Source organism: Meles meles, chromosome 13 (assembly GCF_922984935.1).
Source record: "Meles meles chromosome 13, mMelMel3.1 paternal haplotype, whole genome shotgun sequence".
Lineage (NCBI taxonomy): Eukaryota > Metazoa > Chordata > Mammalia > Carnivora > Mustelidae > Meles > Meles meles.
Window position 1 is genome coordinate 37,762,298 of NC_060078.1, and position 13,909 is coordinate 37,776,206.

The window sequence follows — 13,909 nt, forward strand, 5'->3', positions numbered from 1 at the left end:
TGAGATTTTTGGTTTTAAATAATTGTATTCCCTGCAAATGAAGATGACCTCAAGCAGCAGCCTCTTGGAGAATGACTGGCTTAGCCTAGCCTCCATAACATATACAGATTGTTTAGAATGCCATTAAAAATGTAACTTAAAAAAATACACTGATTTCTTAGAAAGGGACTTATTTAGAAGTTATAAAATGTTATCAAAAATAATATGTTTCAAACACGGAAATATAAAAACAAGTTACTGTACTTCAACAGAAAGGTCAACTTGTCAAATGCCAAAGTGAAACGTACATTACCTTCATTCTAAGTATTAGCAGATAATCTTAAAATATAAGCCGTTTGTCAAAAAAGAGACAGACATTTCCAGCAATACTGTGCAATTTTAGAGTTATCGTTCTTATTTTCATAGAGAGCGAACACTAGCATGCATCGTTGCTGAACTCGGAGGACCTTCTGATTCTTTTTTTTTTTTTTTTAAGTTTTTATTTATTTATTTGACAGAGATCACAAGTAAGGCAGAGAGGCAGGCAGAGAGAAAGGAGGGGAAGCAGGCTCCCTGCTGAGCAGAGAGCCCGATGTGGGGCTCGATCCCAGGACCCTGAGATCATGACCCGAGCCGAAGGCAGAGGCTTTAACCCACTGAGCCACCCAGGCGCCCCTGATTCTCTTCTTTTTTTATCATTACATATTCTTGGATGTAAGCCAGACACCAGCCATGTGCCACCACATGCTACAGAGCCCTCCCATCTGCAGGTGGGCCCTGGGGGGCCTGCCAGGCCCTTTACATCCTCACAGTCACCTAGTTCTCAGAATCTCTGTCCATTTTCCATGGACTCAGGCACGCATTAAGCACCTCGGATGGTTCACGTCCCCAGCGTGGGTGGTATCTGTGCAGAGATAGAGAGAGCAGCTCCAAAATAAGCAAAAGTCTGCTTTTATCCCAAAGGTAACAGGGTAAGAAAAGGTCATAGGGAATTGCTTGTAACTGCCTAAAGCCTCAGTGTATTCATCTGGGAAGTACAAACTCCACTTAGAAGATAAATTAAGTCTATTTTTAAAAAGCCTATAAACAACAACAAACTTAATCCGAATGCCCATTTGTAGGGAACTGGTTAAGTAAATGATTGGCAAATGCCCCAGTGAGGGGTGCCTGGGTGGCTCAGTGGGTTAAAGCCTCTGCCTTCGGCTCAGGTCATGATCCCAGGGTCCTGAGATTGAGCCCCTCATCAGGCTCTCCGCTTAGCAGGGAGCCTGCTTCCTCCTCTCTCTCTGCCTGCCTCTCTGCCTACTTTTGATCTCTCTCTGTCGAATAAATGTATTTTTAAAAAGTTTAAAAAAAATGCCCCAGTGATTTTTTTTTTTTTTTTTTTTTTTGTCACAACTTGCCCAGTTACTCAAACCCAAGGCATTGCTGTGAAGGCATTTCCCATTTCCATGAAAGCCCCTAATCAGCTGACATTAAGAGCAGGGGAGTATCCTGGATAATGTGGGTGAGCCTGATTCAATCAGTCGAAAGACCTTAGAAGCAGAAGCCTGGAAAGGCCTGGGCAGGTGCAACCTCACTGGAAAAAAAGGGAAGAAAGTGCATGTGTGGACACAGCTTCCGCTCTCCTGTGGAGCTCCACCTGACCACTCTTCCCTCTGTTGGTCCATGCCAGGAAGCCCCACCTGCCCCGGGACCTTCGGGAAGAACTCCCAGCCCTGTGGACCTTATGCCCAGCAGCCAGTACTCCCACTCACAGAAGCCCATTGCTTGAAACAGATTTCTGAAGTTAAACACATATCATACTGGTTCCTACTGGCCCTGCCTGTCTGGTGGAGGTCTGATGAACATGCCAACTGGCAGAGGGCACGGCCACTGAAGGAATGAGTATGTGTTTTAGGTCCTTCCAAGCCCCCGGTGAGAGTAAAAATGAAAGTAAAAAGGACATGAAAAGGTGTGAGCCTTACTTCTGGAATAAAAAAAAAACAAACCCCACAACAGAATGATACATAAGCTTAATTTTGTTCCTCTATCAAACCCTCATTAAAGCAAAATAAAAATTGGAGAAGGATTTCTTTTAAAAAGAGAAAAATTTGGAAACCTGGGGAGAGCACAGGAACAGCCACCACAAAATCACTTTAGAACATGAAAAGGAGATGGACCAGGGGCAAGTTATGTAGCTGACCTGAGCACGCCAAATCCTAAAACAGCTTGAGAAAGCAAGGAATCTTTGAATGCAAAGAACTGAGGCATCGTTCCTTCTAGAACTTTGGGGTGGAGAGGATGGCTTCAATGAATTCAGGAAGACCAAAAGAGACCCCAGTTTCGCGGCTCCTGCATTTCCCTCAACTCGACAGATGTCAGGGAAGTTTTCTCCTTGGAGAGTGTAAGAGAACTTTCTGGACAGACCAGAGGATTGGTGCCACACTGAAAACCAACGAAGTGGCTGAGTGCTGCCGCCATATTGAATGCTGATGGTAGAGTGCCAGCCTTTCCCCCACGACGGCTGCGCACGTGCTGCCAGGCCAACCCTTCCAATCAGGGCCCGAAGGACTCCTCTGGGGAATCTGAGACACCAGAGGTCCAACCCTCTGAGACCGAGACAAATGGTGGGGGCGGGGAATGAAGAAATTAGATTTACGAGAAAGGATAAAGGAAAAAAACTATCTTCAGATAAAACATCATATCCATGAGACAAATACAGAATGACACAAAAAGGGTCATTCAGAAAATAGAGAGTTCTTGGAAATTAAAGATATGATAGAGTTCTCAAAGGTGACAACTCCCTGAAAGTTCTCACTGAAGGGACTGAAAGGAGATGTTGAGGGGATCTCCATGAAAGAATGGCGAAATGACAAAATGATGCTGACAGATCAGAAATGGAGGGACCCAGGCCAGCATGTCTGACACATGAACAACCGAAGCTCCAAGAAGAGGGACGAAGCCCCCATGGCAGCTGTCGGCAGACGCAGGCCTTATTATCTGGGCTCTTGGCATCAACGCACTCCCTCCCCAGCCTCCCGACCTGAGGGTAGCAATCCGTAGACAGTGGTGCATACAGACTGCTACTTTTTTAAAATTCAGAACTTTTCTAGAAGACAGTGTCGGAAGAAGGTAAACCGAGTCACCCTCCCAGGGAGAAAGAATTCCCATCAGGAATTGACCCCCCGCCCCAAGCGGCAAAAGGGGTAGCAACCCATCAGCAAAGAGGAGAGCCAAAGAAATGGTGAAAACCCCTAGGAAATGCTCAGGAGAGCAGAGGAGAGGTGTGAGCACGAGAGCTGTGACCAGACTTCATGGGCCAGGAGTCTGCTTGGGGCGGGGCCTCAAGACAGAGACGTGAAGGGATATTCACACAGTGCCTGTCTTCACTGGCTGAGCTAAGAGAAGAACATCCAGCGGTCCTGGTGCACATTCTCGTTTCCACTCAGCTTCTCTTGATGTGAGCTGCCAAGCATCCTGCCCTCCAGACCAGCATTCCATCCCACAGATGGCGTCTCTGACTTCCCAGCAGAGTCCAGTGGACAGCGGTGGTCAGCCTGCCAACGGACAGCAGCAGCCCAAACCCTCTGGCCACGTTTCCACCAAACAGTGAATACGTGGTGTGTGGAGGCCCCAATACCCCCAGGGCCCATTCCAGTCCTTGCTCGCAGACTTCCCCAGAAGGGGCTCTGGTAAATTCCCCAGGATGCCGAGGTTCACCTGGACCCAGAGATTGCGTGGTTTTTTCTCGCCAACTTCCCCTAATAGTGGCCATACTGTTCTCTCCCCACGCGGCTCAGTTTGTGCTTGATGCCAGGTGTTGTCAAAACTCAATGCTTGGGGCGCCTGGGTGGCTCAGTGGTTTAAGCCACTGCCTTCGGCTCAGGTCATGATCTCAGGGTCCTGGGATCGAGTCCCGCATCGGGCTCTCTGCTCGGCAGGGAGCCTGCTTCCCTCTCACTCTCTCTGCTTGCCTCTCTGCCTACTTGTGATCTCTCTCTGTCAAATAAATAAATAAAATCTTTTAAAAAAACAAAACAAAACCTCAATGCTCTACTGTTTCACAGTATCTCCGTTGGGGTTAAAAACAAGAAAGCGAGGCAATTATAGAACCACAAATCAGCGCAGTACTCACTTTGGTGGAAAGGTAGAGAATTTGACCACGTTGGGCATAAGAGATCGGTCCTCTAAGGGACGGATACGCTGCCCATTTTATGACTGTTTAGAATGTACAGTCACATTGTACATGCTTTTCTGTATGTAGGACACATTCACAGTTAAAAGTATATATGGAATTGACATATTACATATTATATAATAATAGATAAAATCATATATGATATATGAATATATATATTCATATACTAGCAAAGAGAGCGCAAGGGAGAGCCATCAAGAGGCCAGAGACCATACTCAGGAAGGTATGAGCTGAGGCAGATACAAACAGATAAGGTCGGGTTGCTGGAACCTGCACCTGAGCACGCCAGCAGCAGGGGGCAGCAAAGGCCCAGCTGTCCAGGATCCACCCTCACAGCCCTGCTCCCTGTGAGACCATGGAGGCCGCAGGCTCCCTGTGAGCGTATGCCGGCTCGGGGGCAGCCCTGCAGTTGCTTGCATTTCTGTCCGGCCTGGGTATCTGACCCAGGTGGTGCTCTGCCCCTTCCTCCATCCAGGGAAGGCAGCAGTGCAGCTCTCTTGCCCCAGCGCCTTTGTTCTGGCCAAGGACAGGCCGGAGACTCTGGGCCAGTGCTTGGCTCCTAGTCCCGGACCCTTTGGTTTCCACTCCTGCGCACGAGGTGTCCAGGGGCTCCTCCAGCCTCCGGAAAGGCTCCCCAGAGCAGGGGTTCTGCTAAAGTCCCATTTGCCACCTCATCCCAGATGTCAGTATGGGAAAGGGCCTTAGAGATTATCTAGTCTGCACTGCCTTCAAAGGCCAGGTGCTGAAGCCACCAGTGCGATCTGTCCAAGGCCTCGTGGCTAGAACCAAAAGTTCCCTCTGCCTTTCCAGAAGGATCTGAACCTGCACAAGACAGACACCAACTTGGGGCCGAGACCTATCTGCCTGTGCACCCCTCCCCCCTTCCCCAGTCTCGGCAAGCCTTGGAGACGAGCGTGAATTCCCTCAGTGGAGCATTTGGATCTCAGCAACTTAGCTGGCCTCCATTTTTAAGAGACAGTGTTTTTTCCCCTTTGTAATTATAATCAAAAACCCACATTCCCTATAGACAATTTGGAAACTACAGAAAAATCGAGAAGAAATGGTCACTCAAAAAGCCGCATGTGCAAGTCGTTAAGGTCTTGGCCTCACTGGGCTCTTGAAAAGAACCGTTCCTAAAACAAGCAGCCGCCTCCCCCCGTTTGCCCTGTGGGTGACAAAGTTCGTGCAGCAGCTGCCCCTGCTTGGGTCAGCACTGCCCCTGGGCTGTCGAGGAGGTGTGGGCAGCCCCATGGCCGGGCACACGTGGGCAAGAGGGATGTGCCCTGGGCCCCAGCCAGCTGCACCAGCCCACACACCACCGCAGTCCCACAGAGCATTGTGACTCCCGTGGCCACAGGTGAGGCCAAGACCGCAGGTGCACAATGCATCCTTACTCAGCCAGAAAGGACTAAGGAGGCACCAACCCCAAGTCTGCTCACATTGGCCAGGTCACCGCAGCAGCATGGGGCTTTTCCAGGACACCATGCCCCCCCACCTCCTCCAGGCAAAAGGAGCAGAGGAAGAGGGCTCTTCCCAGTCCAGGCTTCCTTCCACCCTGGAACTGCAGAGAGCGCTACCTGGTATGACAATGCAGCCGCCGTGCCAGGCAAGGCCTTCTTCACCCTGGGGGCCCAACCTGGGGCTCACCCCCTTGCAGACAAGTCTCTGATTGAGAGCATCAGGGGATCCCTGTGTCCTTCAAATCCCTTTCACTCTTTGCAACCCTGAATATAAGCACCCGTGGGCAGGATCTGAACCTTACATAAATCAGCTGCCTGGCTGCCACCACCATCCACACTATGCTGGACGGATGGAGGGGACAGACAGACACGGAGGTGAGGAGGGGAGGTTAGAGTCAGAGGTGATGATGCAGCAGGGAAAAGGGGCTCCTGGGGATCATGAGCGCTGGATCTCACGTCAGCCAGTTGCAGCTACCTGCTACAGAGGGGAGGAAAGCTATCTCACACATTTAGGAACACTGAGGGGTGGGGAACTGATGGAAAACCAAAAGACCGCTATCTCCATGACAACCAGTTACAGAAATTGACCTTTATTTATTGTACTAAAGTCTGTTTAACTTTTGATACAAAGTAAGGTTTTAGTACAGAAAATCCCAGTCTGTCAGAACAGTACCTGTGCACACTGTACCGTCACAGTCCGGCTCGGGCCGCCGCTTGCAAGAACAGCCCGCGGGCACTGAGGAGGGCCTCAGCCCACCATCCGTCCCGCTTGTCTGAGCTAGAAGAAGGCGCGTACCTGTGAGACCAAGGGCAGCACTGAGGACTGACACGTGTCTCTTTGAACCACTGTGCAAGAAAATAGATCCCTTTTTTAAAAATGTCAGTTTGGCTAAACTACAATCTAGTGTCTAGAATTACAAAGAATAAAATGAAATCAAAGATTTCTTGCTAGCAAAATGAAATGTTAAGAACAGTATTAAAATATAGGTCCAACCCCAGTGACGCTTACACGGAGCCCAGTACAGTACCTATTATTAATAGGACGCACAGTTTAAGGAGGAACCACATCAAATCTTCAGCCAGAGACATCTAGCATCAGAAGTGCAAAACAAAACAAAACAAGAACCCAAAAACAAAAACCTCAAAGATGCCCTCATGGGGTACTATTTCTGCCGGGAGTGCTGTCACCGGGACTAAGAGGATCCCCAGCTTCTCTCTACATGTCTGACAGCGAGGACACTCCTCGTTATGCTTCATCTAAGAGCTCTCAGTTCCAAGTCTGAGACATGTGTGTCTTCCTCTCAGAGAGAGCTGATGTACCTGCCCCAGCCTATGGAGTTTAAGAATTACCCTGCAAAAATTGCACTGATAAAGCGGTCATTATTTACAGAACCTAAAGAGGACCCAGTGGCACGTGCCAGCCCTCGGTTTACATCCCGCCCAGAACCACAGCGTGGCGGCGAGCCCAGGGAGCCCAGATGGCCCAGGGAAAAGGCAGACGTAACGATCGCAGACAGAGAAGAAATGAGAAGACACGGAAGGGGGGACAGAAAGCCTGACCGACAAGCTTGCGAGACACCAAAATGGCCTTCCTGGTGCAGGAAGGGAGAACACGGCTGCTGGTGTTTCAGCCCCACAAAGGCACTGGTCCTGTGGCCACCAAGTCTGAGCCCCTGCAGTCGCCATGTCCTGCCAGGAGAGGTGCCGCTGAAGAGCGGGAAGTTTGTCGAAGCTCTGGTCCCACCGACGAGAACCTTCCAGAGCAACGCGGCCACCGCCGAGGTTCCAGAGTCATTTTGCTGAAAGCAGGAACAAAATGCAACACCAAAAGAACACGGGAGGGTGACGGGGTTGGGGGCAGGGCTGGGCACCGACAGCACGGGGCCGTTCAAGTAAACATAAACAACCAATACTTAGAAAAGGCTTGTAAACTTGTGATCTGAAAGGTTCTCTGCAGCATCTCTGATCGGCTGGCTAAGGAAAGGGTGGTGTTGAACCCCTCTATCAAAAGTCTTTTGTGTTTTTCACTTTGTCTTAAAGCACATGTGTGAGAGGAACACAGTCTTCGGGCTGGGGCCTGGATCCCGGTCCCCTGTGGCCCTCGGTCTACAGAAGAGGTGTTTCTGGAGTCCGTGTGCGTGGATCCTTCCCTTGCGTGCTTATATACAGATAGACGTGTACTTTGCAACTGCCGAGCAGGAGCCAGGCCAGGCGTGCACGCGGGCAGCCAAGCCACAGCCACCCCCAGCATGGCATTCTTCTACAGTGGACAGGCTGGAATCCACAGGACTTTACTTTGTTCCTGATTGACCATTGCCAAGATCTGAGTGCAAATGCTCGACAGGGCTCCTCCCTGGACGACCCCTGCAAAAGAGCCCCCAAACACACACATCATTGAGCTCAGAGCCAGACCCCGGGTTCGAGGCAAAACAATACATCTGTTACTCTTTCTGGTTTTCTGCCTGTTCGGAGCTACTTGGTCTGCCTTCCTCATGCTTTTCCATCAGCAAGAAATTGGGAAAGAAAAAGAAGTAAGTTAAGTACAAATAACTTTGGCTTTTTAATCTGTCCCTCTGCTCAGCTGTTCAGTAAGATACTGACAACGTGGGCTCAAATGAAGGCTGGTGTCAAATTTTGCCAGGCTTCGCAGGTGCTTGTAACAGGGACGACCACGATTCGACTGCTTGCATTAGCTGCACGCCCCCCCCCACCCCCAGCCCCGCACGCCCTGGGATGGGTCTGCCCCATCCTGCAAGGGGGAGTCCGGCACCCTGGAAGGCAGTCTGGGGTTGTGTTGTGATGGTCCAAACAGCAGCTGCAGTCTCCAGGAAACAAGAATGCGTGAAAGGTGCTGGGGCATCCCAGAGCCCAGTGAAGATTCCCAGGTAAGATGATGACACGTCCCCAGCTATGGCCCGGCCTTGCTCTGCAGGCTTTCGCCACCACGGGTCCTGGAGACACTAGCCCAGGCTCTCCGTGTGCCCCACGGAACGGTGCCAGTAGACAAAGCATGCCCAGCCACTTGCCACAAGGTAGGGACAGGAACAGACAGGGAGCCCCTAGAAACTGCTGTGGAAATGTGCCGAGAGAGGTGCCTGGGTGGCTCAGTCGGTTACGTGGCTGCCTTCAGCTCAGACGGTCCGAGTCCCATAGCCTGCTCCCTGCTCAGCGGGGGGTCTGCTTCTCCCTCTGCCCCTCACCCCACTCATGTGCACTCTCATTCTCTCTCTCAAATAAACTCTTTAAAAATAAATTTTTTTTAAAAAGTGCTAAGAGTAATTTTATGTTTGTTGAAACAAAAAGTCAAAAGTTTGTAAGTTTTAGAGTTTTGAATTTTCCATTTCTCTAGTAAGTGTTAATACATTTGAATAAATACTAGTTTACGACGGATTAGAAGTGAAAACTCACACACACGTACGTAGGAGCTCCAAGCTGGCGTTCTGAGGCCAACTGTTTTTGCATGAGAAGCAGGAAATGAGATCCTAACAGTCTGCACAAGTGAATTAAAATCACTGCTCCTGTCTCCGTGATCCCAGTGTGATTAAGCCCCTACCGATGACTGAGTTTAGCAGAGGGGGGAAGCCACAAGGCACGATGGCAGTCAACAGGCTGGAGCCGTGCTGCCTTCGGTTTGCTGTGTCTCAAAGACCAAAGCTGTCGAGAGTGTAGCTTTTCTTGGTCAAACCTCAGGGCTACACTGGACTGCACTTCACTACCCTTCACAGAAAGTGTGAAGGCCCGCCAGCCACAGCCACCACCGCCAGGCCGCCTGCACAAGACCGCTGGAGCCCTCCGGCACAGCACTCTTGCTGGGAGACAGACCTGCCACTGCGCAGGGAAAAACCTGGGGGACGAGGCCGGGGGACTTCCCTTGTCAGCCTGTAACACGCCGCTCATCGCCCGGCACCGGCCAGGAGGACGGCTTCGATGCAAGGGACCGCGGCGGCACAGATGAGGCATCTGTCCGTGCTGCCTGCTCTTCCTCTCCAGCCCAGAGACGCACCTACCTGTGAAGTACCGACTGTACTCCTGTTCGATCTTCTGAGCCGTCTCAAACTGCTCTTTGGAATGCCTCTGAGTCACCTTGTCCTTCAGGTAGATGGGGTCTCTCTGCTCCCTGTTGGACATCCAGAGAAGCAGGCTGAGTGTCTCACCTCCTCAGGCCCTCCTCTTTGCTTTGTCTGGAGTAACAGGGCCTCTGTCAACAGGGTCCCCCCGTAAAACACAGCGACAGCCTGGGGGCCCCAGGGGGAGCTCTGCACAGTAGGGAGGATGGTGAGCACTCCAGTGTGTGTGTGTTGAAAGCAGACACCCCAGATGACCCCCAGGTGCCGGGCACCAGAAGCTTGGGAAGCACAGAAAGTCAAAACGGATGGAGGCCCTGTTCGGTGGTCAGTCCAACCAGCACAGAAACTGGGGCTCAGGGAAAGCCAAGGCTCATCCATGTCCCAAGCCAGCTCCTGGCCGACTGGACCCAGCCCAGGCCACCTAGCTGCTTGTGTCCTTGTGAGCCCTAAGCCGAGAGGCAGGAGAAGGGGAGAGAAGGTGGGATGCCCAGGTAATGACGCAGGGAACCGTGGCAGCGACCGCAGAGGGCCAAGGGCCAGTGGGGACGAGGACTGTGCCTGGTTAGCAATGCCTGAGTGAACGTGAGACCTTCTGCCCGTCTCCTTCTTCCACGCCCACCCCCACTGCCCTGGTGTCTGAGCCAGCAGCCTCAACCCCAGCAAGCCCCCCCGAGCCCACCGAGCCCCCGAGGACCCAGTCACCTACTTGATGTGTTTGGCGCTCTTGTAGTGGATGAAGATGACGATGGGGTAGATACGCATGTGGTGCAGTCGCTCAATGGCTTGGGGGGCGATGTCCAGGAGACAGTGCCGGTTCTAAAGGGGGCACGTGGCCAGTCAGGGCCTGGGGACGGCCCTAAGGACACGGGGGCCCTGCCACAGATGGGACACCCCTCCCACAAATACTGCTCTACCTCCCTGCATCAATGTGCACATGAGGACCAGTCTAGCATGAAGACCACTTAGGGAACCCAGGGAGAGTGTCACCCCAGAAAAGTTCTCCCCACAAGCTGTCAACTCTGATGGTGGTGACGGCTAGGAGCCAGGGCACAGTGGGGTCTGGACCGCCTGCCTCGCGACTACCTTTCCTGCCTCTGACGAGACACAGGGAGCTTCTAAAAGCCCGACCCCAGCCCAGCCTCAGAAACCTCACTGCCACGAGACTGAGCAAATGAAGATGGGGAGACCCAACAGGACCTGCCTTGGGCAAGGGGCGTGTGTGTCTGCCTGGCTATGACTAAAACATGTCTTGGGGCCCCCTGAGCCTCCAGGTGGAGTGGGAACCAAAGGAAGACCACGGGTGCTCTGCACAGGGTTCCTCTTGATCCCCAAGAGCTCCACTGAGGGAGCCCAGGCGCCAGCCGGCTTTCTAACTCCCCGGGGTGCATCCACACTCCCCGCTGCCAGAAGCCACCTCCCTCATTCAGTGAGGAGCAAAGCCAAGCCTTATTAGGTGAAGTGAGCAGCCCAAGAAGGACAGGGCCTGAGGAGTCCGCCCTTGACAGCCGCTTTTCCAATAACCCTTACAGGTTTCCCCACTTTTCCTAACACTCCCCGGCAAACGGACCCCAGTATATTCAAGAGCCTAGAGATGCAAGGAAACGGTTCTTAACCCTTTCAGGGGCAGGGCCCTGATGGAAGCAGGGCGCCCTGTCCCCAGAAAAAAGCACACATACAGTTCTGCACACACGCTGAGCAGGGCAAGACCCTGTCTTAGAAATCTGCCACATGGGGCTTTCTAAGAGCTCAGAACTCTCACCAGATCCCGAATCCTCAGAGGGAGAGGGATGACATGGGCACAGGACTAGTGCCCTGTTTATGATGGTGGAAACACACAGAAGCAATGGGGACAAACCCTGACAGAGGGTAACTTGGACTAAAAGGACACGGGCGAGCACACTGAAGGCCCAGGAGATGCACAGGGCAGAGGTCCATAGGCGCGGGGGGTCCAAACCCAAATGCTCAGACCCTATCCCTGGTCTAAGCAATGGGTACCTTTTCTGTAATCTCCTTTATGGAAGCCACTGTGGTCACATCGAAATGGCCACTCCTCCGCTTGTAGTCGACAAACAGGCAGTCTTTGACGCCCCGCTCGATGGCCTGCTGAGAGGCCTTCATCACCTCTGCAAAGCACAGACACAGGAATGAGATGCCCCCGCCTGGGGAGCCGTCACAGCACGTTCTAAGCAAGAACACTGGGCAGAAGACCTGCCCTCCTGTCCCTCCTTCTGGAGAAACACACTGATGGGAGCCACTCAGAAGGGCGCTGAAACACCAGGGGACCCAGCCCCAGGAGACGGGAGGACAGAGCCCGGCAGGCAGCAAGAGCACCCCTTACCGAGGGGACATCTGCAGAACTTGCCGGGCGCCTCGTTCACCAGCATTTCCTTCACCACGTCCAGTAAAGGCCCCAGGATCAGGACAGGCCTCAGGGAGGTGCAGTCTACTTTCTGGACCCGCTGATAGGCGAGGCTCACCGAATCTGAGGGAGAGAGGGGCAGTGTCATGGGCATGCACCCGGAGTAGAGGGAGGGAGGGAGAGAGGGAAAGAGGGAGGGAGACCCAGGGCCCACGGCTGCCCTGACCTTGCTCGCCCCAGGCAGGTCCGCCCCCTCGGTCCATAAATCCCCGAGCCAGGCCAGGTGAGCGGCTCAGCAGGGCTCGCCCGGGACTTGGCCGGTGTAGCGAGAAGAGGCCCCATGTCCTGGGCAGACCAGCACACGGTCACTCCTGCAGCCAGCACTAGCGTCCCTGCTCTGTGAACACCCAAGGCAGCTGGTCTAGAGCAGTCATTCTGGTACTTCCTTCCCCTCAAATTCTTCCTCACGTGTCTCGGGCCTGCTCCCCTTGACCCCACTATCCACTGTCTGCTCTTTAGGCGTGCAACCTGCCCTGCAGGCAGGTGCGCTCATATGACCCCATGAGCAGAGCTGAAGCTCCCAACTCCTTGCCCTTCTGCCAGGGACTAAAAAGGACAAGACTGGGCTGCCCAGCCGGCCCTGACCCTGATGACGGGACAACCATTAGAAGCATGGCAGAGCTACAGGACGGGCGGGACTGGGGTCCCTGGGTGACCCCCAGGATAGACCTGCCTTCCTGGGGCCACCGACCAGCCGGGATTTGACAGGGCAGAGAAATCACACTTCGGCTACTATTATCTGCTCTGGGTTACAGAAGTCAGCTCCATCTTGTGTGTGTAGAACACACACCCGCCCCCTGCACCACCACCGTCCCTGAATGAATAAACCAGTCCTTGCCTACAGAGGCGGCCTAACGCCAACACCTCTCCACGTCAGTCACTGTGCCGGCATCTCCGAAACACTTCGGAAAGAATACAGAACAGCCTCCCCCGTGTCACAAGTCAGCAACATGCGAAAAGCCCCAACGACCACACAAGCGCTCTCGACGCTTGTCCAGATGACAGAGCCAGAGGTCCCAGGGAGCAGCAGGGGTTAAAGGCATGCGTGCTGGCCCCAAGGATGAAGAGACCAGTGGGAGGCCCAGGAGGGGCGCACAGCAGTTGTCGCCCCGGCTGAGCCTGGCAGGCCGGTGGGCTGAGGGCAGGGAGGGCTGGGGTGGCCTCTGGGGCACGGTCAAGGGGAGGCTCGGCCCAGACGGCCTACAAAGCAGCCGAACGCCAAGGCCTGACTGGGGACGGGGCTGTGGGTGCACACGCAGCGGGGGGCCCAGGTGCCGCTGGAGCTCCACTCGGACCAAGCTGGTGGGCAGAACTGAGGGGGAAGTGAACGCAATCTCTCCCCTCCCTCACCCACACCTACACATGTACTCTTTTTTTTAAAGGCCTGATGATTATCCACGTACACCCCCGTGGCTTTCCACATGGCACCTCGCAGTGGGCTGGCCAGGTGATCTGTTCCAGTTGGCAGGGGAGGCTCTGGGAGCCCCATCTACCATCCAGAACATCTGTGCACTTCCGACCAGAGACTCTGAGGAGTCTCAGGGCAAAGGACTTTCCAGGAGAAGACGAACACATCCCCTCTTTTGAAAACCAGAAAATTACAGGTAAAGCCAAACAGTTTCTCTGACACCTCTTCTCCCATCCGTCCTGGTCCTCAGCAGCCTCCTCATCACCACTATTAGAAGCTGGAAGGATGTCCTTCCAGACGTTTGTTATTCTTACATGTTGATTTTTATATTCTCAGAAAAGACTACAAAATCTGCTATATATGTGTTCATCGAAAATGACATAACAACGTCAACAT

At 53.0% G+C, this 13,909-nt stretch overlaps 1 protein-coding gene across 1 annotated transcript in view; it reads right to left on the reverse strand.

Moving 5' to 3' along the window:
- Positions 1-6,193: 6,193 nt before the first annotated feature.
- Positions 6,194-13,909, reverse strand: part of DLG5 (discs large MAGUK scaffold protein 5) — a 117,639-nt gene continuing 109,923 nt past the window's right edge. Inside the window, exons 28-32 of the mRNA XM_046027446.1 lie at positions 12,025-12,168; positions 11,682-11,809; positions 10,393-10,502; positions 9,627-9,736; positions 6,194-7,983 (exon numbers count right to left, since the gene is read on the reverse strand). Of these exons, the coding sequence (XP_045883402.1) occupies positions 7,880-7,983; positions 9,627-9,736; positions 10,393-10,502; positions 11,682-11,809; positions 12,025-12,168 (596 nt within the window). The 3' untranslated portion in view covers positions 6,194-7,879. The remainder of the gene's footprint in view (positions 7,984-9,626; positions 9,737-10,392; positions 10,503-11,681; positions 11,810-12,024; positions 12,169-13,909) is intronic.